This window comes from Daphnia pulex, chromosome 11, assembly GCF_021134715.1.
Source record: "Daphnia pulex isolate KAP4 chromosome 11, ASM2113471v1".
Lineage (NCBI taxonomy): Eukaryota > Metazoa > Arthropoda > Branchiopoda > Diplostraca > Daphniidae > Daphnia > Daphnia pulex.
Genome location: NC_060027.1, coordinates 1,703,302 through 1,722,077, shown reverse-complemented (window position 1 = coordinate 1,722,077; position 18,776 = coordinate 1,703,302). Strand labels below are relative to the sequence as shown.

General features: G+C 40.9%; 4 protein-coding genes and 3 long non-coding RNA genes across 10 annotated transcripts; 2 read left to right on the top strand and 5 right to left on the bottom strand.

Annotated features, from left to right (window-relative positions):
- Positions 1-445: 445 nt before the first annotated feature.
- On the bottom strand, positions 446-1,373 carry LOC124207770. 2 transcript variants are annotated; one of them, XR_006880119.1, is made up of 4 exons: positions 940-1,373; positions 775-853; positions 644-715; positions 446-584 (listed from the first exon to the last, which is right to left on the bottom strand). It is a non-coding gene; the product is annotated as an uncharacterized LOC124207770 (long non-coding RNA). The 2 variants fall into 2 exon arrangements; XR_006880120.1 differs by having other exon boundaries at positions 644-691.
- On the top strand, positions 1,338-3,347 carry LOC124207769. The gene is made up of 5 exons (XR_006880118.1): positions 1,338-1,529; positions 1,625-1,799; positions 1,889-2,029; positions 2,159-2,424; positions 3,237-3,347. It is a non-coding gene; the product is annotated as an uncharacterized LOC124207769 (long non-coding RNA).
- Positions 3,348-4,169: 822 nt separating this feature from the next.
- LOC124207768 lies at positions 4,170-6,099 on the bottom strand. Its single transcript, XR_006880117.1, has 4 exons — positions 5,944-6,099; positions 5,386-5,831; positions 5,011-5,290; positions 4,170-4,912 (listed from the first exon to the last, which is right to left on the bottom strand). It is a non-coding gene; the product is annotated as an uncharacterized LOC124207768 (long non-coding RNA).
- A 215-nt stretch (positions 6,100-6,314) lies between these two features.
- LOC124207767 (F-box-like/WD repeat-containing protein TBL1Y) lies at positions 6,315-8,884 on the bottom strand. 2 transcript variants are annotated; one of them, XM_046605390.1, is made up of 9 exons: positions 8,729-8,884; positions 8,398-8,594; positions 8,123-8,320; positions 7,829-8,056; positions 7,676-7,750; positions 7,428-7,585; positions 7,162-7,369; positions 6,867-7,025; positions 6,315-6,422 (listed from the first exon to the last, which is right to left on the bottom strand). In XM_046605390.1, the coding sequence occupies exons 1-9, from the start codon at positions 8,745-8,747 to the stop codon at positions 6,372-6,374; spliced, it is 1,293 nt and encodes a 430-aa protein (XP_046461346.1). In that variant the 5' UTR covers positions 8,748-8,884; the 3' UTR covers positions 6,315-6,371. The 2 variants fall into 2 exon arrangements, with proteins under 2 accessions (XP_046461346.1, XP_046461344.1); XM_046605388.1 differs by lacking the exon at positions 6,315-6,422 and adding an exon at positions 6,484-6,792.
- Positions 8,885-9,186: 302 nt separating this feature from the next.
- Positions 9,187-11,931, bottom strand: LOC124207766. Its single transcript, XM_046605387.1, has 7 exons — positions 11,753-11,931; positions 11,471-11,686; positions 10,574-11,390; positions 10,367-10,501; positions 9,820-10,300; positions 9,566-9,754; positions 9,187-9,463 (listed from the first exon to the last, which is right to left on the bottom strand). The coding sequence occupies exons 2-7, from the start codon at positions 11,525-11,527 to the stop codon at positions 9,349-9,351; spliced, it is 1,794 nt and encodes a 597-aa protein (XP_046461343.1). The 5' UTR covers positions 11,528-11,686; positions 11,753-11,931; the 3' UTR covers positions 9,187-9,348.
- An 89-nt stretch (positions 11,932-12,020) lies between these two features.
- LOC124207764 (mucin-3A-like) lies at positions 12,021-14,542 on the top strand. 2 transcript variants are annotated; one of them, XM_046605386.1, is made up of 7 exons: positions 12,062-12,241; positions 12,315-13,212; positions 13,280-13,405; positions 13,473-13,659; positions 13,696-14,007; positions 14,088-14,165; positions 14,227-14,542. In XM_046605386.1, exons 1-7 carry the CDS (start codon positions 12,200-12,202, stop codon positions 14,447-14,449), a joined length of 1,866 nt encoding a protein of 621 aa, XP_046461342.1. In that variant the 5' UTR covers positions 12,062-12,199; the 3' UTR covers positions 14,450-14,542. The 2 variants fall into 2 exon arrangements, with proteins under 2 accessions (XP_046461341.1, XP_046461342.1); XM_046605385.1 differs by having other exon boundaries at positions 12,021-12,241; positions 13,473-14,007.
- Positions 14,543-15,014: 472 nt separating this feature from the next.
- LOC124207763 lies at positions 15,015-18,515 on the bottom strand. The gene is made up of 4 exons (XM_046605384.1): positions 18,361-18,515; positions 18,071-18,232; positions 17,708-18,008; positions 15,015-17,636 (listed from the first exon to the last, which is right to left on the bottom strand). Exons 2-4 carry the CDS (start codon positions 18,227-18,229, stop codon positions 15,349-15,351), a joined length of 2,748 nt encoding a protein of 915 aa, XP_046461340.1. The 5' UTR covers positions 18,230-18,232; positions 18,361-18,515; the 3' UTR covers positions 15,015-15,348.
- Positions 18,516-18,776: the final 261 nt, after the last annotated feature.

The window sequence follows — 18,776 nt, the reverse complement described above, 5'->3', positions numbered from 1 at the left end:
TATTATTTAAATAAATAATAATTCAATAGCGTCCGGTACAAAATAAATCTTTTTGTTCCGTGCAAGATATTAACAAATATTCCAACATCAAATGATATAAAAATATATAATTCTTTAAAACTACCTGAGACCTGACGCAGATTTCCACGCTTTTCTCATTCATTGCTTTAATTGCCACATACAGTCAATCCAGAGAGGGGGAAACTCTGCCTTGATCGACTGTGCCCAGGGAGATTACCTGGACAAGGAAGAAGAGAGAAGAGTTCGAGGCAAGTTTTACTAGGGAGCGATTAGTCATAGTAGGCTTCCTGGTTAGACTCATGACCCTCCAAAAGGATCATGCGCCTTCCAAGTCCCCGTTCAACCAGAGCCCTCCTCATCCTCCTGGTTTCACAGCGGGTGAGTGACCACCGGCGGGCGTTGGTTAGTGGTTAGATAGGGAAACGGGGCCACAGAAAAGAAAGGAGCCCAGATATGCACTTGTAAGTTATCTACATCTACCTAATTTATTGATATTGATAGAAAGCAAGCTCTTCTGTTACCGTCAATATCTTCAAATTGTAGCACAAGGGCGAAGGGTTAATCTGAAATTTAACAAAATGATTAACTAAGAATGCAGTAAAAACAGATAATGACAAGATACCTAGAATAAGTTCAACATCTCTCGGCATATTCTACTAGTGGATAAGGTCTGGAACAGAGGCGAGGGATTAAACTAAAAAGATTATTTAGATGTCAATTTTAAAACAAGATTGCAGTGACAGAAATCAATACCTCAAATGAATCAATTGAAAGGAACCACAGTTCTAAAGGAAGAGCTCAGCTGCTCAGGTAAGTACTTGCAATTTATCACCTAGAAAAATTAAACAAAAACCTCAAGACAAACACAATGAATTGTAGATGTAGAAAATGTTATTTAGTGTTCAAACTGCAGCTCACCATTATTAAAATCGGAAAAAAGAAAGTCAATTGAGTGAAATAACGACTCAAAGTTCTTGGATTTGAGATTCACTATTTACAAAACATTTATCTGAAAGACAAGAACAGAAAATTAGTAAGATAGCTGTGATATTACAATTTTTATTCCATTTTTAGTATAGGCACACTACAGCTGCAGGATTGATGACAGCTTATTAGAATTCCTGGCCAGCTTCAACAATGGTCGTCATTACGTGGCAAATGATGACAAATGGACTGGTAAATATGCATGAAACATTTAGTTAACATACTACCAAGTCAAGTTAGTTTTTCAGTTTCAAACATGGTAACTTATGCTGAATATTGATTTCACTTTTCGAATTCTTTCGATTTCCCACATTTCACATTTCAGCTGTCACTCTGTCAGCTCCTTCCTTGGGAGCTTGTTGCGGCATCATCTAGCGGTTGTTTTTAACAATTCAGACGATTGTCCAGTCTGCCGCTAGATGGTGTGTGTTGTTTTTAAAATGGCGAAATGTGTGAAGAGTTTTGTCATCTTCTGTTTTCGAATTTTCATGTTTTACTGCCCAAAATCAACCAATTATTTACATGTAAGCTTATTGTTATTATTCTAACTACATTGTATCAAATTTTCTAGCACTCACTTGACCAATCGACTAATTGTGTACTGTACTTGAAATTCTAGAAAATGTACCTACCGTCTAGTCATCAGATTAAATTTGGACTCCATTTAAAAAAACCAATTGCTCAACCCTTCTGTGACTCACTCGCTCAGCTTCATCTGCATCATCCTCTCACATCTTAGACAAAACTGCAAGCTGTTATGCCCAAAAGTTGTGGCATTGGATATACAGTTACAGGTAAGCATATGTAACCTTCCGAATTTACTACCTCATCATCCATCAATGCAATAAAATAATCTAAAAATTGACACCCATTTGTTTAACAGGTTCCTTCTTGCCTTACACCTTTAAACACTTGGTGGGGTTGTTGCGTCATGAAATTGTATTGCTGCCATTTTTTCTGCATCTCCCACTTCATAGCTACAAGAAACGAGCCTACAACAGAAAAAAGCCTACAACAGATTGAGGTATAGGTGTGCTTCTATGTTCTCGCTTTATCATGTCATTAACTTTCAATTCAACCTTGGCTGTGGGTATTTATGGGCCTCACTGCAATGTTAAAACCTTTTTCTGTTCTTTGCTTATGGAATTCATAGGTTGTGTGGTATCCCATTGGATCCATTGAATTTCGCGAGTCAGCCCCCGATGTCAATCTACAACGCAGATTCTATATTGGAATTGTGTGGTCCTGGCACAGAGATCCTTGATGCTGGCCTTTGTTCATTACAGAAGAGTGACTTCTACCAACTCTCTGCTCCATCCTTATCTTCAGTACCCACACTCATCTAGCTTCTCTGCTTATTATGCTGCTAAACAATTTGTCGTACACACCTTCTGTCACTCTCCACGGAATTATGCCTAGGTACCCGACAATTGACTTATTTTATTAGATTATCTACTAGTGATCTACTTGCGTTAAACTCTATGTCTATGTAGTAATTCCAAAATCAGGGCCTTCTTGCGCGCAAAGTATTATTAGACGTTTCTTTTTTCTAACGCTAGATGGCTTTTCGATAATTTTCAGCTGTCAAAACAGTCAGTTTTAGTTACTTTGCACATCTCTTTAAACATTTATCGGCAGTTATTGTGTGGAAATTTTTAGTGGTAACTGACGATATCTATTCCGCCAACAAAGCTCACTTGTTAAATTATCGATTTTTGCTTTTTTTTTCTACTTCCGGTTTTGTCATTTCAGTCAGTAGTTCAGTTAATATTCATTCGACGTCCAAACAAACCACATATTCGTGATCCTCGTTAAATTTGTGGTAAAGTTCATGTTTTTATTTTTACGTACGCGTACTTCCGGTTTCGAAAATTTTCCTGAACTATAGTTCAGGAAAATTCTCGATTTTGCCCAAATTTTGGATTTCGTTTAAATCACACGTAATCGACCCCAAATTTCATGGAGATCACGAATATGTGGTTTAATTTGACGACAGCTCAATGGTTAAGACGCTGTGGTTACTTCCGGTATACTTCCGGAATTTTTTTTTTTACTAGCAAGTGAGCTAAAGTTGTTATGTGTTCAGTTCTCAATATTGTTAGGCAGATTTTAAGCAATTTAAAGCGGGCCTTTGAAGTTTTTAGCAAAAAAGAACAAGATCAATGTACCTTATTTGACTATTATGTAACTTTTATTGGCATGTCACTAAGAATGTTGTTGTCTTTATTCAGGTAATTCAGATGAGACGTCGAGAAGATGGAATTCCGAGACTGGTCATCAACGTGGATCATCGATCGCGACCGGCACCCGAGACTCGTCAACAACGTGGATCATCGTATTGTTGGTATTATTTCGTTATGTGTTAGTTAACCCGTTGTCTGCCACGCCTTTGTTCTCCCCTAGCTCCTTAGCACGGGCCGCGCTGTTCGGTCTCGTGGTTTTCATGCCGCGGGGTCGGACAGTCGCACCAGCCCAAAATTCGCCGTAAGGCGCCTGTTAGGCAATGCACCATAGGGACTTCCCCCTTTTCGATACGGTGATGGATTCTAGAGGTTGTGCATTCCATCTTCTCCTGTCACCGTGTCAGCCCGGACTTGTCAGCAATGGCAAGTCCCTCCTTGGTCATGGATCCTTCTGACGTGGCGCGTAGAGTAGTAGAAAAACAACCTACGGGTTGTATGGCGTGGCAGCCAACGGGTTAACTTAAGTGTATGTGTGTATATGTGTATGTATGTATGACTTGTATGTGACTGTAAAATGTGGTGGAATTGTGGGTGGAGGTGGGACAATAAAGCAATTCCTTTTAACATGTTTCTTCATTGTGTCTGTAATAACAGATGATTGAGTTTTGACTTCTATTAAGGCAAGGTATTAAAGGGACTTAGAAAATTTATTGGCAGAAGAATTTGAGTCCGAAGATCTATGTAGAACCAATCACATAATTTGTCATAATCCATTCGTTACCCTAAGTTAAATAAAAATACAACAGTAAGTTCAGAACAAAGACCAACTTTTTCGTAACTTGCCTAAATGAAATTCGTCCAAGCATCAGAGTGTTCTTGTTCAAAGCAACTGAAGCAACAGTAGTTCTGCTCAAAAAATGAAAATCAGAATACGTTGCAATGTTAAAATGCTTGGAGGTGTTGAGAAGCCTTACAAGATAATTACTCGCATTAAAAGTGTATTCTAATAAGGATCAATTTCCATTTACAAGGAAAAATTTTGGATTTAGAATAAGTCTTTTTCGGTCTTTTTGTAGTGGTGTTGTAACTGGGGCAAGTAATACTTCGCAGCTTCGGTACATTAGGTCGGAGCAGCCTAAGTAGTGGTGTAATACTCGGGTGCCTTTGTGTTGCAGTGAACAGGAGCTTCAGTGTAGCAGCTGGGGGAAAGCGTAGATTTTGGTGTAGTAAACTGGAACCTCGGAGTAGTAATTCGGATCAACGTAGTACGATGAAGCAGCCGCTGTGTAGTTGTAGGTATGTAGCTGGGTGCTGAATAGTATTTGGTAGTCTCGGTGTAGTAAGCTGGAGCAGAGTAATAATTGTGAGACCCGGTGTAGTAAGCTGGGGCAGCATACGTAGCCGCGTAGTACTCCGGTTCTGTGATGGTGTAGTGCTTTGGAGCCTCGGTGTAGTAGTCTGGAGCAGCGCAGGTTGTGGTGTAATACTCCGATGCCTTGGTGGTGTAGTTTTTGTGGGCCTCGATGGTGTAATAAGCTGGAGCCTCGGTATAGTAGCTGGGATTGGAGTAGTACTTGTGGGCCTCGTGTAGTAACTGGCTGTCGCCTATGTTGTGTAGTTAGGTGGTGACGTTGCGGTTTGGTATCTTCCATAACCATGAGACATCGGTACAACATTAATAGACTCGGCAATAAACGATAACCAACGAACGACGCCATAGTTAACTAAAATAAAAATTGAACATTAATAATCATTCCAAGTGGCATGTTAACAAATAGAAAAAGTAGAAATATAAAACTACATGTAAAAACGGAACATGTACCCATGATTGAGAATTGAAAGAATGCAGTTGATGACCAATATTGTGCTGCAGTTGTTGCCGAGTAGGAGATGCTCACTCGACTGATCTCCATCGCCCTTTCCCTCTCCTTTTATACGACTTTCTCATCCTGATTCACCTCTTGAGCCTCACGGCTATTGCACCCACTTGAGAGTGATGCAACACGTACAGTCCTCACCCAACCTCGGTGGAGTTCGATACACCAGTGGTCGACCCGCTAGCAACGATAGAACACCCAACAGCAGCACGACGTCAAAACTAACTGAAAATATTTAAACATTTAAATTTATAAATGATTAACCAACAATCTAAGAAACGTGGAATGATTCAAAAGTGAATGTAAAACAGCATATTTACGCATGAGAATTGGTTGCACGATCAAGACTGCACTTGGTGACTAATAGCGCACGTTGCCGTGTGTAGTAAGGTGGAGAAGCGTAGGTTGGGGTGTTCCATTTCCTTGGTGGTGGATAACTTCGGAGTTCCAGTGTAGTAGCTGGGGGCAGCGTAGGTTGTAGTTTAATACTCGGGGGCCTCGGTGTAGTCAGAAGCCTCTGTTTGGTAGTAGCTTGGAGCAGAGTAATACTTGGGCCCGTCGGTGTAGTAAACTGGGGCAGCATACGTAGCTGTGTAATATTCGGCCTTCTCAGTGTAGTAGTTGGGGGCCTCGGTGTAGTAGCTGGTCGTTTGCGTTTGATAGTAAGACGGCGGCGTTGCGGTTTGATATCCGCCATACCCAGGAGACATCGGTACACCACTGATCGACACAACGATAACCAACAGCAGAACGACGCCATAATTAACTAGAAAGTAAATAATTTGAAAACATTCAGTTATCAGTGGCATGTTAACAAATTTAAATAAAAAAAAGAATTGATCCAACGCAACACTCCATGTAAAACAAACAAATATTACCTTCGAATACGAATGGGAAGAACGCAGTTCTTGGTAACAAATATTACAGTTGTTGTCGGGTCGGAGATGCCCACTCGACTGATTTCCAGTGGCCGTTTCTCTCTCCTTTTATACGATTTTTTCTCACCCTCACCTTTAGAGCCTTGCGGCTATTCTACCTTCTTGATAATGATGAAAAACGTCCCGTTCTCACCCAACCTCTACACCACTGCATGATACGTTTTACGTAAATTGATCTCCATGACCTTCGATTGAAATGCAAACCGGCCTTTCCTTCTGCAGGATGAAGTTGTTGGGGGTGGGTCTACAAAAACCAATATCATCCAAAATGAAAACCAAATAGCTTAAGCTTGCGGCCATTGTACCTGCTTGATAATGATGAAACACGTGTCATTCTCACCCAACCTCTACACCATCGCATGCCAATTTTACGTAATGTTTCTCGTGACCTTCAATTCTGTCTGGACAAACTGGCCGACCTGTAACTAAATATACGTATTAGGATATTTTTTTAAAAATAGCGATACATAAGTTTTAAAATTAATTAAAAAATATCTATTTTGGTCTCTGGTTTGGAAACCGCATGGCTACAGCGACAAAACTAAGTTTTCAGAAAAACCAATTTTTTTCTTAATTAAAAAGCAAGTATACACGATTTCAATTTTCTTAGTAAAATACGATTAGCAAAATTAAAAGAAAAACGTCATGGATATAAATGAACGAAAGAACAGCGGGATTCGACACAAAAAAATAACAAATTAAGTTTAAACAGGTTCAATTTCTAGCCCTCTTAGCCCTCTTGTGTTTGAAACGTGATGTTTCTGCGCCGACACATTCAAACACATGAATCTAAAAATCCAATAAGACAAATTTCGGGAAATATCAAAGAATGATTCATGTATTCCCATGGTTAAAAGACTTACCTTATTATCGATTGAAGAGTAAGTCAATTTGTTCACACCGCCCGCAGTTGTTGAGCCCAAGGCCATCCAAGACAACCGACAATTAAACAAAGGCCGACTTTTCAAGAGCTGATCTTGAGTAAATTTGTTATACTGCGAGACAAAAACGGGCATCCAAGTCTAATAATAGTTTGATTGAAAACAAAAACAAATAAACCATGTTTAGTTCACAACATACATTTTACAAATTCTAAACTTTCTGGTTTCGAAATCCAATCATTAAAATTGGATGGCGTAATATTAATTTGTAAATTACCTCGGTCGACCAGATGATAACATCTATTGCATCCGACGACGCAAGAAATTGTCCATCAGGAGAAAAGGCAAGCGAGGAAACCGAACATTTGTGCTTTTCAAGGATTCGTTGCTGTTTAGACTCGTCTCTTTCTAAAGGATTCCAGATAACAATCGGTCCTGTCGACCCATTGGATGACTTCTTACGGGTGATCTCGTGTCTCAATCCACTGTGCAAAACTTATGATGAGTATAACAACAGAAGAAACTACGCATATCAAAAGTCACCAAGCTACTATGAAGTTTTCCGGTGATTCTCTTTCTATGTCAATTTCGGCGTATGTTTTCCTGTTTGTACGCCAAGCAAAACTGTAAATGTAACAACTGGAGTTCACATGTAATCCGTGGATAAGTTCCCCGTTAAGGCCGTTGTCCACAGACCAAATCTGCAAATTGTGTTGAGCAAAAATAAATGAGTGACACCTGTTAATTCAGTTCGTTATTTATTAAATGACATCAAGAATAGCATTACGTACCTTGATCGTATTATCCCATGAAAAAGAGGCTAAATATTGCGTCGTACAGCTCCATTTCATATCTCTAACGACACGCTTCATTCATCATACGCAAACCAAGAACAACTTTGTTAGAGTAATAAATTATCCCAGAAAATTCAGTAAATAACTCACATCATGTTTTAATTTTCTCGTTATTTGTGGAGCAGTCACAGGATGGCTTTCACTAATTCGATAAATCTCAATCGTGCCGTTGTTGAGTCCAAGAGCAACTTCGCTTTCAGAGATCCACTTTACCTTCATGATAAATTCACGAAAACGATTTTCACGATCAAAATCAAATACGTAGAAAAGGTTTCTTTTCAGATCTTTGGTGGTCCATAGTGACACAAGTGGGTCACCCTGAATGAAGATTTTATTTTTATTTTTTTAAATAAAAAGAATGAGATCATATTTGACCCAACTTACAATATTATAGGTAGCAAAAACTTCTTGTCTAAATTGATTCCATTCAATTTCATGGACTACTTTGAATTGCTTCTGTTGAAAGAGGATATCACATGTTGGATAATTCCAAACAATTATTTCCCCACTTTCGTCACCACAATCATTTACAAATAACTGATTAGGATCAGCTACTGCAGCAGCCAATTTTGTTCCATCTACCTGAAAGACATGAAAGAATTTTCCAACATGCAAACCACTAGGCTACTCAAATCGATTATATAAATTGTATAACTTACATTCCATTCAATTGAGCATATAGCAACATTTCCTTTAAGTTTACATTGCCTTTCATTCCAATTTGAAAATTGAGTGATGCCATCTTTGGCATCAAAGAATGTCAGGTGAGTTGATCCAGAAACCAAAACAGGTAATGTTGGATGAAAACGATTGATGCAATTTTCATGTATCAACTTAACAGTTTCTTCAAATGTGTCTAAAATATTCAGAAGACAAACATTATAATTTAAGAGCAAAAAAAATCAGAAAGAAGCTGCATGTGTTGAAGATAGAAGCATAGAAGTGTAGATTTGTACTAACACTCCAGCCATCAAAAAAGATAAAACTAACCATTAGACGCCAAAGCCATGATAATGACGTATGGAATGTAGTATTAAAAATAAATGTGATGAAAAAATATGGGAATTTCTTGACTCATAACCAATAAACCGCCAACAAGTTCATATTTTACTGCAACAGCAACACGATGCGACTTGTTGTTTTGTTATTTCTGTCGACTATCGAGTATCGAGTATCGACTACCTAGCGCCAATCTATCGCCTTGTGGCGACAATAAAAACCTTTATGTTTTGGTTCTTTTACTTCTTTTTTTATGGGCAGCTATTTATTTGTCGTTTTGTTTGCATTGTTTGTAAAGAATTTCTGTAGTAATAAATTGAAGTGTGTTATAGAATGGTGGAGATAAGAAATAAGGTTGACAACACGTCCTAGCAAATGCGCCATTTGAGCCTACCCATTTATGTTACCTTGACTTTTCCAAGGTTTTTCCCCTTTTGAAATTGATATCATTATTGTACAGATAATTTATTTCTTTAGTTCTTACAACTACACAATCATCAAAAGGTTCAGCTAACTAAAAATATATATATACATGGCACAAATTGGAACATCTTCGTCTAAGAATTGTTATTTTTATTATTGGTAGCTAGAACTGCGAAGCAATAAGTAATTTAAAATTGAACTCTTCTTAATCCTCGTACTCGGTTAATCGATGGTGGTGCTGATGTGTTCCTTTTAACTGGATCTTGTCGATAGGGCGTGGTGATCCGAACCGAATTCGAGTCCCTGAATTAATTGTATACATGTTATTGTTATTATAGGGTCATTATTTCTGGCATCTAAATAATGATAACATTAACAAATGAGCATCACTTAACCATCACTTACCTGGCGTTATTGACTGGTGGTGGATGAGGTTCCGGCATTCTCAGGTAATATGCACGAGGATCTAACGCTCGAGGGTCCAAAGGACGTAGCTGGTCGCTATAAACTGAACCGAGACGATCTGTTAGATGAGAAGCGGAAGACGACCTACGAGAAGAAACTTCCAGATCCCTTGCCATCGCCCTTCGCCTCCTATGATTAATTATTATTTAAAAATTACTTACATCACATCAACATGTTTACGAAATGAAACTAACTTTGCGGTATAATTAAAACACATGTAGACGAATCCGGCTATTAAAATCAAAGCAACTAAACCCAATAGGCCGTAAAGGATGTAGAAAAAAATGTTGATATTGCTGTCGTTTGTCGGCGGAACACTTTCAGTAGTAGTGGTCGTGATGGCCAATGTCGGAACGGTTTCTGTAATGCTCGAGGTCGTGTTATTTTGACTGGTTGGAACTTCACTTGTTGGTGGTACAGAATTTGTTGGATTAAATGTCGTAGTCGGTTGTGTGGTGGGGGTGGTTGTGGGTGTGGGTGTGGTAGTTGTGGTAGTTGTGGTAGTTGTAATGGTTGTTGTTGTAGTTGTACTAGTCAAGGCGACGCACTGTTCGTACCAACTGGGATTGAGATCCTGAAATTCAGTTGCGTTAGAACAAGTCCCGGAGACGAAAGGGAGCAGTTCTTTAGAGTCACGAATGAGCCAGGCCATTTGACAATCGCAGGTGATTGGATCTAATATTAATATAGCAATAACAATTTTACACGTTATTACGTAATCAAATGCAAAATCGTTTTTACTGTTTCTAATAGAGAGACTGCCGGGTATGCCAGTTTGGGAAGTTTCCATTTCTATTAGGATTTTTTTGTAGACGGTCGAACTGAATTCTGTCAACTGGTTGCCGTCGAGTGAAACCTTCGCGTTACCGTAGTAACCTTGATAGACAAATAGTATAGAATGTTAAAAAGCTTTTTTTTTTTACTCACTTAAAAACACAATTAAAATACCGTTTTCGAATGAGTTATCGGAGATGTCTGATAGATAGATTCTCGTTAGGTCTACTTTGACAACCGGAGCAGAGAATGAGAGAGAATCGATGAAATCGATGTTGCACAAGGAAACATCCAACGAATGTAGAGCGGAAAAATTTGCAAGCGTGTCCGGAACACGTCTGACAAATGGGTTACTTTTCAACGATAACATTTCTAGACCATTGGCAGTCATCAGTGTCGCAAGGATCGACTCCACCTTTGTATCGTTCAGTTCCACATTTTCCGTCATGATAAGATTTTTCAAACCCCCAAGAGATGATCCAGGAAAATTGAGTGAATCGAATCCTTTGCTACTGGTAATTGACAGCTGTGTGAGACTGGGAAGCGAAGGCAAAGTTCTCAAGGATTGAATATTAGTTGCCTTTACCAGCTGCAACCGGTTGACTTTAGTAAACCCCTTCAAAAATAACCACGTCAAATTGCCAACGTTGCAATCATTGATGAAAAACTCCAGCGTAGTTGTAGTTGAGGCTTTGAACGCATTGGGATCAATCTTCATGATATTACTTCCACAATTCGTCAAGTTAAAGACACGGACTTGATTGGTACCCAACAAATCGGCCGGGATCTGAGAGTCTCCGTTTAGTGGAATAACTCTAAACCGGTTGACTTTTTCAATTCCGGTATTGACACCGAATGTAAGCTTGATCTCTGCGAAGGGAATTCCATTACAGTCTATGTTCTGGAATCCGGTAGCAGGATCTTTAATGCACGAGCAACGGCCACAATCGATGGCGTTCGCTTGATTGATGCCATCAAACAATAACAGCAACTGCCAATTATAAAACAAAATTAGAATACGTTTCATTGCTTAGTTAACGGAGATTAGTTTTTAATTTTTTTTTTACTTACAATGAACGGCACCACAATTGAGCTGAGGAAATGGTGTAGAAGGAGCCCTGGTTTCATGGCGTAGACGGACAATGTCAATGAAACGCGCAAAGGATTTGATTCGACTTTAGATACTGCACGGCTTTATTGGTCCAATGATGCACCTAAACTGACTCGACCCCTTCGGTGTAGTAGCTGCGTGACTCCGGTGCTGGACAAAGGATAAGGCTGTGACGACTATTAACATTACAATATCAATAAGGTGTTTAGTTAAAATCCATTTGTAAAATGTCTTATCTTCACCTGATCTTTTTAGTCGGTAGGGCAAATTGAAGGACGCGTGAGAGCTCTGTTAAATTGTTCAGGGGCTTGCGTCATTATTTGATATGGCTTCAGAGCTTTTCTTTTTTTTTCCTCGTTCATTCCCCGTGTCAAGGGGAAAAACGGTTTACGAACGGAATCAATCTTGTTGCTATCAGTTCACAAATACTCAAAGATCTATTTGGCTTTAGTGACACGACGGTAGGGAACGTTCTATCAGAGGCAGGCGTAAAACTTTTCTGGACGCTTTCTAGCGATAAGTTGGTAGGAAGTGTGAAGAAACTGATACAGGGCAAGACTTTGAACGAGAGCAGACGTTTCAATAAACGCCAAACCGTCGATCAATTTTTATAGATCACGTCACTTGATCGGCAGCTTCGACAAGCTAAACATCGCACATTTCGGATTAATTCGGATTAGTTGGGCGCAATGTGGACATTTGTGTTCTCTCCAAAGACAGTATTCAGTTGGGTATGCATTCTAAAGTCAATTTTTTTTTTAACTATAACGAAATTAAAATTACTAATTTGTTGTTGTTGTGTAGGTGTTGTTTATGTGCTTGTGCACTTCAAATTACGCCCAGCAGTCAGGATGTTTTAATGAATTGAGTGTACCCATTTACTCCCCGTGTTTTTGCGAAGAAACTGGGCAAGGAAGTCTGAACATTACATGTTTAGGAGATTTAGTTACGAACCAGGAAATTCAGAGGATTTTTCAGGACTCAACAGCGACTGTAATAAATCGATTCGCTTTAATACCAGCTGTCACCACACCCGGTCAACCAGACGGTCCAGACTTGATTAAAGTTATTGACAACCTGCTGTCTGACAAACGCGCACGTATCATTGAAATTGCCACCTGCCCATCTGGGTCCACCCTTGACATTAGTCTAAGAGCTTTCCGGACGTCGAACGTCTATGCCCAGGAATTTTCCATCACCGATTGCGACATCGATCAACTCAACTGGTTATTTCTCCAGAACTTTACGCGAATCGTAAACGTCCGATTGACAACTGTGAGTGGAATTAACTCCATCAGCTCTCTACCCATTCTAAGAAATGCCGAACAGTTAACTTTCGACAACTGTCTGGGTTTTGACAATTCGCTATTTAGTTTCCCAGCGGCTAAGCTTCCGGCGTTGAAGACACTCAACTTTGTCGGAAACACCGACCTCGACAACCCAGTGGCTGACAACATACTACTCGCATTAGCCACCGCCAGCGTCCCACTTACAAATTTGAACATCCGCCAGTCGCCGTTGATTACTCTCGTCCCTAAACACATCGGCGATATCTTGAGTTTGACCTCCATCAACTTGTCGAATAACCAGATAAACTCTGTCGACTCAAACGCGTTCAGCTTTATAAACGATCGCTCGGTTCGATTCTTAAACCTGTCTAATAACGTGGTGAATACCATTTCATACAACGCCTTCAGTACAGGTAGCAACGCCAGATCACCTTGGGGTAAATTTATCCTAACACTAATCACGCCACGTTCTATTTTTAGGCAATTACGGCGGAGCAATCGTGCCACTTGATAACAACTTGTTGACTTTGTTCGAATGGGAAGTTTTCTTGGACGTCCTCGTCGAAATGAATCAGACTGGCTCTGGACTTGTTTCAATTGCCGGAAGTAAGAATCTGAAATACGATTATTAAACGGACAGTTTAACTAAAAATTTGGGTTCTGATTATTGAAGATGGCATCACTTGCGATAACTGCCAATTGGCTTGGCTCATCCGAGACAACCCAACATTGTTGCAGTATGTGTCTGGCGGAACTTGTGCGGATGGCACTACCTTTGAAGAGCTAGATCCTAGCGAATACGGCTCCATCTGTGCTGTTATCACGCCCAGCCCTGCAACTACTTCTACGACTGAGCCCCCAACCACTACAACACCCCTAACCACTACAACACCCCTAACCACTACAACACCCCCAACCACTACAACACCCCCAACCACGACTGAAATTCCAACTACAGAAATCCCAACCACGACTGAAATTCCGACCACTGAAGCCCCAACAACGACAACTACTACAACAGTTGAGACGACTAGGACGACAGCCACAACTTCAACTAGTACGGGAACAATTTCGACGACTATCGGACCACCTAATAACGACACAAACACTCAACTCTTGTTGTACATTACCTGTGGTCTTGTTGCTCTGATCGTGTTGATCCTGATCATCGGATGCATCTACATGGTCATCGCCAAGAATTCACGCAAGTCAGTACATTAACAGCGTCCGCTAACTTCAATATCTCAACAAGTTCAATTACCATGTTTGATATTCCTGAATAATGTAGGCGTAGGAGAGAATCTTTGGCGTCCGTAAGATCCGACGCTTTCAGTGCTCGAAGTGGTCCTCCTCCGATCCCAGTGAAGTATGTGCTCGATTAAAAAAAAAAATTAGATTTCGGTGAATAAATGATTTTGTTTTGACAGCAATACCTTAACAGGAGTGCCTCGATCGAATTACGGCCCCACTCCTCAGGTACCTACAACATTGCCTCGAGCCAATATTCCAGCCATTGTTCAAGGACCTGGAGGCAAGTTGTACGTGCAGTCTACGGGGGCCGCTTACACAAACCCCGCAAATAACACAGCAAAGTCCAACAAGCAGCCAACCCAAGGCAAATCTACGACTACAACGCGAAAGGGTTACTAACAGACAAGTCAAAAACATCACACCATGATTTCCAATGTTAATATCTAAAATCAAATAGCATATAGAATTCGATACTTACACTTAAAGCACACATTCGACAGCATTCAATGTTTTAAAAAAAAATTAAAATTTAATAAAGAAAGAAATTGGTCGTCTTATCGAGACGCCATTACACCAGTGGCTTGGTATGCACAAAATCGAGATAACATCCCTTTGCTGTAATGAAAGTTCTTATCATCCCAGATAGTTCCAGCGCTTGTAAACACACCGCGCGAGTTGTGATTGACACATTAGAAACCTGCAGAGCAGCCAAGTTCCTACTGTATGAGTGATGTCGTTTTGTCCACACCCGTCAGCGGATAGCTGGTTTTCCTATTGACACAAAGAAAAAGTCCGGCAAAAGATTAATCATGTAACCGTTTAGTCTTTACTCTCTTCATCTTATTTGATCGGTACTGACACTGATGGCTCCCACTTGACATTTCATCTTTATCGCTACAAACCAAAGTCCACGGCATAGACCTGAAATAAATGTCAAACTTTTGAAAAACCCAAATCAATGAAATGTGGAAAAGATTTTCTGTATTCCCAAAAAGAAAGAAAAAAATCTGTTGAAACATTTTCGCTCCGGCGATAAAAATCAATTTCAATTATTCGCGACTTTTCTAACCAAGGATCGCAACTGGGTTCTCATCAACACACCAAATTAAACACGGAATAAAACGATTAGACACAAGAAAACACAAGATACTTTTCAACCAACTTTCCGAAAAGAAAAAAGAAAAAAAAATAAGAGAAAAATACAAACGTGAAATGTTATGCATATTGAAAAGGTTTTACCGATTTTGAAAATGACGAGATAAGAAGAAGAGATTTTGAATTCATTTCCTTGAAGGCCGTCACATACGGCGGAGTCGTTTGGAAGGCGGAAGAGATGAGGCGCGCGAGGTAGATTCAGGTGACATCGGATCGTTCAGAGATATTTTGACGACATGAACTTTGGATTCACATTCTTCGGCCGGTAGTCGGCGGAGTCGTCGATCCCGAAGCTCCAGCAATTCGGTGCGCGATTCGTGAAACAACTTGACGTGATGCCAATGCAAATCGCGAGTCTTGATGACGACGCATTCAAATTTCGTGCCTTGGCCTTTGATTTCCGTTTTGGCGCTGTATGCGTCTTCCAGCTGATCGGGTCCAAAGTGCTCCTCGCACCACGCCTCCGCCGCTTGTTGGCTGGTGAATCCGGGGAAAGTGATTCTGATCTCGGACGAATGAAGAAAATTCTTCAAGGGAGGGCAATCATCGACAATGGCATAGTCCTGGATCCAACTGAACACGGGCAGGCGCAAGCCCTCGAGGTAATTGATGCGGGTAGAGACCAGCCAGTTGAGCGCCCATTTTCCGCCCGTGGTGGCTAAAGCCTGGTTCCAGACGTCAGGGGAAGCGACGATCATTTTGATGGCGTCAAAGTTTGTCTGATAAACAAGGTCTTGAGTAATTTTCTTGAGTAAAATGGCGTCGTTCAGTTTGAGATAAAAAAACATGATCTCGGCAGCCAAGGCTTCCGGGAGATAGTAGGTGAGCAGCTTCCTGTGCAGACCCTGCTGCATTCTCTGGCATTCTTGGCTACTGTCAAGGTGGGATCGGCAAGTCGTCTGGATTCCATCGATGACGAAGAAGAGCACAGGCAGAGGAAGCAACTTGAGGCCATCGCTGAACTTGTAGAGCGTGAAAAAGCCACTGACGGGATTCTCCTCGTGCATGCGGAAGACCATGGCGGCACAGGTAACGAGGGTGGAAACCGACAGGCTGGGCATCAAATTCTTAGACTGGGAGTAGAGAAAAGTGACACATTTGCTGCCGAGGTTTCCAGCCATGTCTTTCAAGTCGATGTTATAAAGTTCCATGATCAAGTGGGCGAAATTTTCGATTTGCTCCAAGGCCCGACGCTCACAGACGAGGTCGTTGGTCAAATCCGAAGCGGTCACTCCGATCTTTTTGATCAGACGGGCCACTCCGATGGCAACCGCTTTGCTCCTCAACCCTTCGTACTGGATAGGCTGTCCGGGGAAGTTGTTGGACAACACACGCAGTAACCTCCGACCGTTGAATTTGGCATTGAGTCGAAGGCACATGGACACCAGACGCCGTGTTCTCTCTGCCCGGTCGACGGCCTCCAGCCAAACTTCGTCTGGAAAATCCTCGCAGAATGTTATCACTCGATTCAAGGCTAAGATGCTCGGGTTGGCCTCCAGTTGATCCAGTGCAACAGTGAAATTGCAACTGAGCATCAGGTCCAAGGATTTTTGGGGGCTAATCACAAGGACGGATCGAGTATGATAGACATAGCGCAAGTTACTCGGGTCGAAAAAGTCGCCACTCATTTCCATGAAATCAGAATCCAGGAGAGGCCCTTCAGGCTCGACCGTGTAGAGACTGTGATTGAAAGGGATGACATCCGCATCGATATCGACGTTAAGGAAGGGGCTGCATTCTAGGATTCGACCGTCGAGACAGGTCAAGCTCGTAATCTCGACATCGACTCCAATATCGGGCAGGACGCCGTCAGAGACTGTCTGTGAGTCGCGGCGTAGACATTTGCAACGTTTTTGAAGGCAGCACAAACAGTTGGCAACGGGACGCTGCGTTACCGAATTCTCCTCATCGGTTTCCATGCTCTCCTCTTCCGAGAGAGTCTCGTTAGACGACCCGCAGGCAGATTTCCGCAAGTGGGACAGATACATGTCGACAGTGCCAACGGAGAGAAGGAGCCGAACTAGAAGGCGATCTTTACCTTTCAAGCGGCCAAAATTGAGCTCAGACGGGGCGTAGCGATGCTCGAGGAGAAGGACCAGCTTACTAGGATTCTCCGTTGAGGCCCACTGGGCAAGAGTCTCTTGAACGTCGTTGACGGCTAGAAAGGTCTGGAGATCCGCAGACGGCGATAGGGAGGATAGGAGAGGAGTAGTTTCAAGTTCCAGGTCGAAGATCATGGCCAATCGGCAGCCAAACTTGACCTCTTCAAACGTGTGATCGCAATCCGAGTAAAAAGTAGTCAGGTGGTAATAAAGATCACTTCCATCGCAAACGTTAAACAAACGAATTTGATCATTGAGTTCCACTTTGATTCGACCTCCTTCGTGGCCACCTTCAACTGGGATTTGTAATATCATTTTCATGAATCCTCCTTCAAGTAAAAGAGAAATAAAATATTATTCATTTTGGACAGTAAATTATGGATAGAATTTTAAAACGTACCTTTCTCTTCACTGAAGGAACCTTTTAAAGAGCTACCAGTTCCACAAATGATGACAGACTGCAAGGTTGATTTCACTTTAAATGCTAGAGGGTCCAGGTCCATAAGACGTAACATTTTGTTGGTTAATTCTGGCAGAGTCTCGGAATACTTTTCGACTAGAGCAGTGAATCCATTTGCTTTTAACATTTCTTGTCCACTAATCTGCCACAATTTCTTTAACTTCAAGAAGTGTGTGGATCTGTCTGTTGGGTCTGGTTTAGTACTTCCTTTAGAAATCACATGTGCTAGCTTTTTCAGCTTCTATTAAATGCAAACAGTTTTGTTGAAATTTCCCTTAGAACAACATAGATTAAATCACTTACTTCAAGGGAAACAGGTACAGTCATGTCTTCACATTTTGTTTTGTTGGCGAACTCTTTGTTATCCAGCCTCAAACTTGCTGCAAACTGACAATTCGTTGACAGTGAATCAAGTTTGGAGTGTATGGCCACCTCCACAACATCTTTAAAAGTCTCACCCATTTTCTTGAAATGAGAGAAAAAGAAATCTGGTCAAGGAGAGAACAACGAAATTGGCATGTGGCGACTAAGAGGAGGACATTCACGTAGATAAAACAACAACTATTGCATTGAGATAAAGTTTTATGACTCACCTAAAATGTCAAGAGCCAATAATGTTACTCAAAACATGCTCAAAATTAACCGATACATTATTTTTTATTATTATTATTTGTCGAGTCGACGTCCTGCCATCGATTCAGACAAAAACCGACTGTCCCCTGTCCGGCACCTTGGTCCTTGCCGTATGCCGTTGGCGTTATTCCCAAATAATCCCGCCCACGATGATTCATGATTCTGTACTACAGCGCCTCTGACGAGGAATATCGCAATCAATTTTCCCGCTCAATTCAAAAATTCGAATAGAAGTTTAAATAAATACGAAGCAGCACACTGCACAATCCAATAAAAACCTAGTTAATTACAAAGCAAAAAAGTAAAGATATATATGAATATAATTAAAGAATGGAAAAGAATTCAATCTTATCATTACTTGTTCTTTTTTAAACTC

Bases quoted from the DNA above. Each gene is read 5' to 3' on its own strand.
- LOC124207766 (XM_046605387.1), bottom strand. From the start codon at position 11,527: ATGAAACCAGGGCTCCTTCTACACCATTTCCTCAGCTCAATTGTGGTG. The intron at 10,301-10,366 runs GTAAAAACGATT...TATTAATATTAG, and splicing joins CAGTCTCTCTATTAGAAACA to ATCCAATCACCTGCGATTGT. The intron at 9,464-9,565 runs GTAAGTGATGGT...CAATTAATTCAG, and splicing joins CCACCAGTCAATAACGCCAG to GGACTCGAATTCGGTTCGGA.
- LOC124207767 (XM_046605388.1), bottom strand. The intron at 7,751-7,828 runs GTGAGTTATTTA...TGATGAATGAAG, and splicing joins CGAGAAAATTAAAACATGAT to CGTGTCGTTAGAGATATGAA. The intron at 6,793-6,866 runs GTAAGTCTTTTA...TTGGATTTTTAG, and splicing joins ACTCTTCAATCGATAATAAG to ATTCATGTGTTTGAATGTGT.
- LOC124207764 (XM_046605385.1), top strand. From the start codon at position 12,200: ATGTGGACATTTGTGTTCTCTCCAAAGACAGTATTCAGTTGG. The intron at 13,406-13,472 runs GTAAGAATCTGA...TGATTATTGAAG, and splicing joins ACTTGTTTCAATTGCCGGAA to ATGGCATCACTTGCGATAAC. The intron at 14,166-14,226 runs GTATGTGCTCGA...TTGTTTTGACAG, and splicing joins CCTCCTCCGATCCCAGTGAA to CAATACCTTAACAGGAGTGC.
- LOC124207763 (XM_046605384.1), bottom strand. From the start codon at position 18,229: ATGGGTGAGACTTTTAAAGATGTTGTGGAGGTGGCCATACACTCCAAA. The intron at 18,009-18,070 runs GTAAGTGATTTA...TGCATTTAATAG, and splicing joins CTGTACCTGTTTCCCTTGAA to AAGCTGAAAAAGCTAGCACA. The intron at 17,637-17,707 runs GTACGTTTTAAA...TTTTACTTGAAG, and splicing joins TTCCTTCAGTGAAGAGAAAG to GAGGATTCATGAAAATGATA.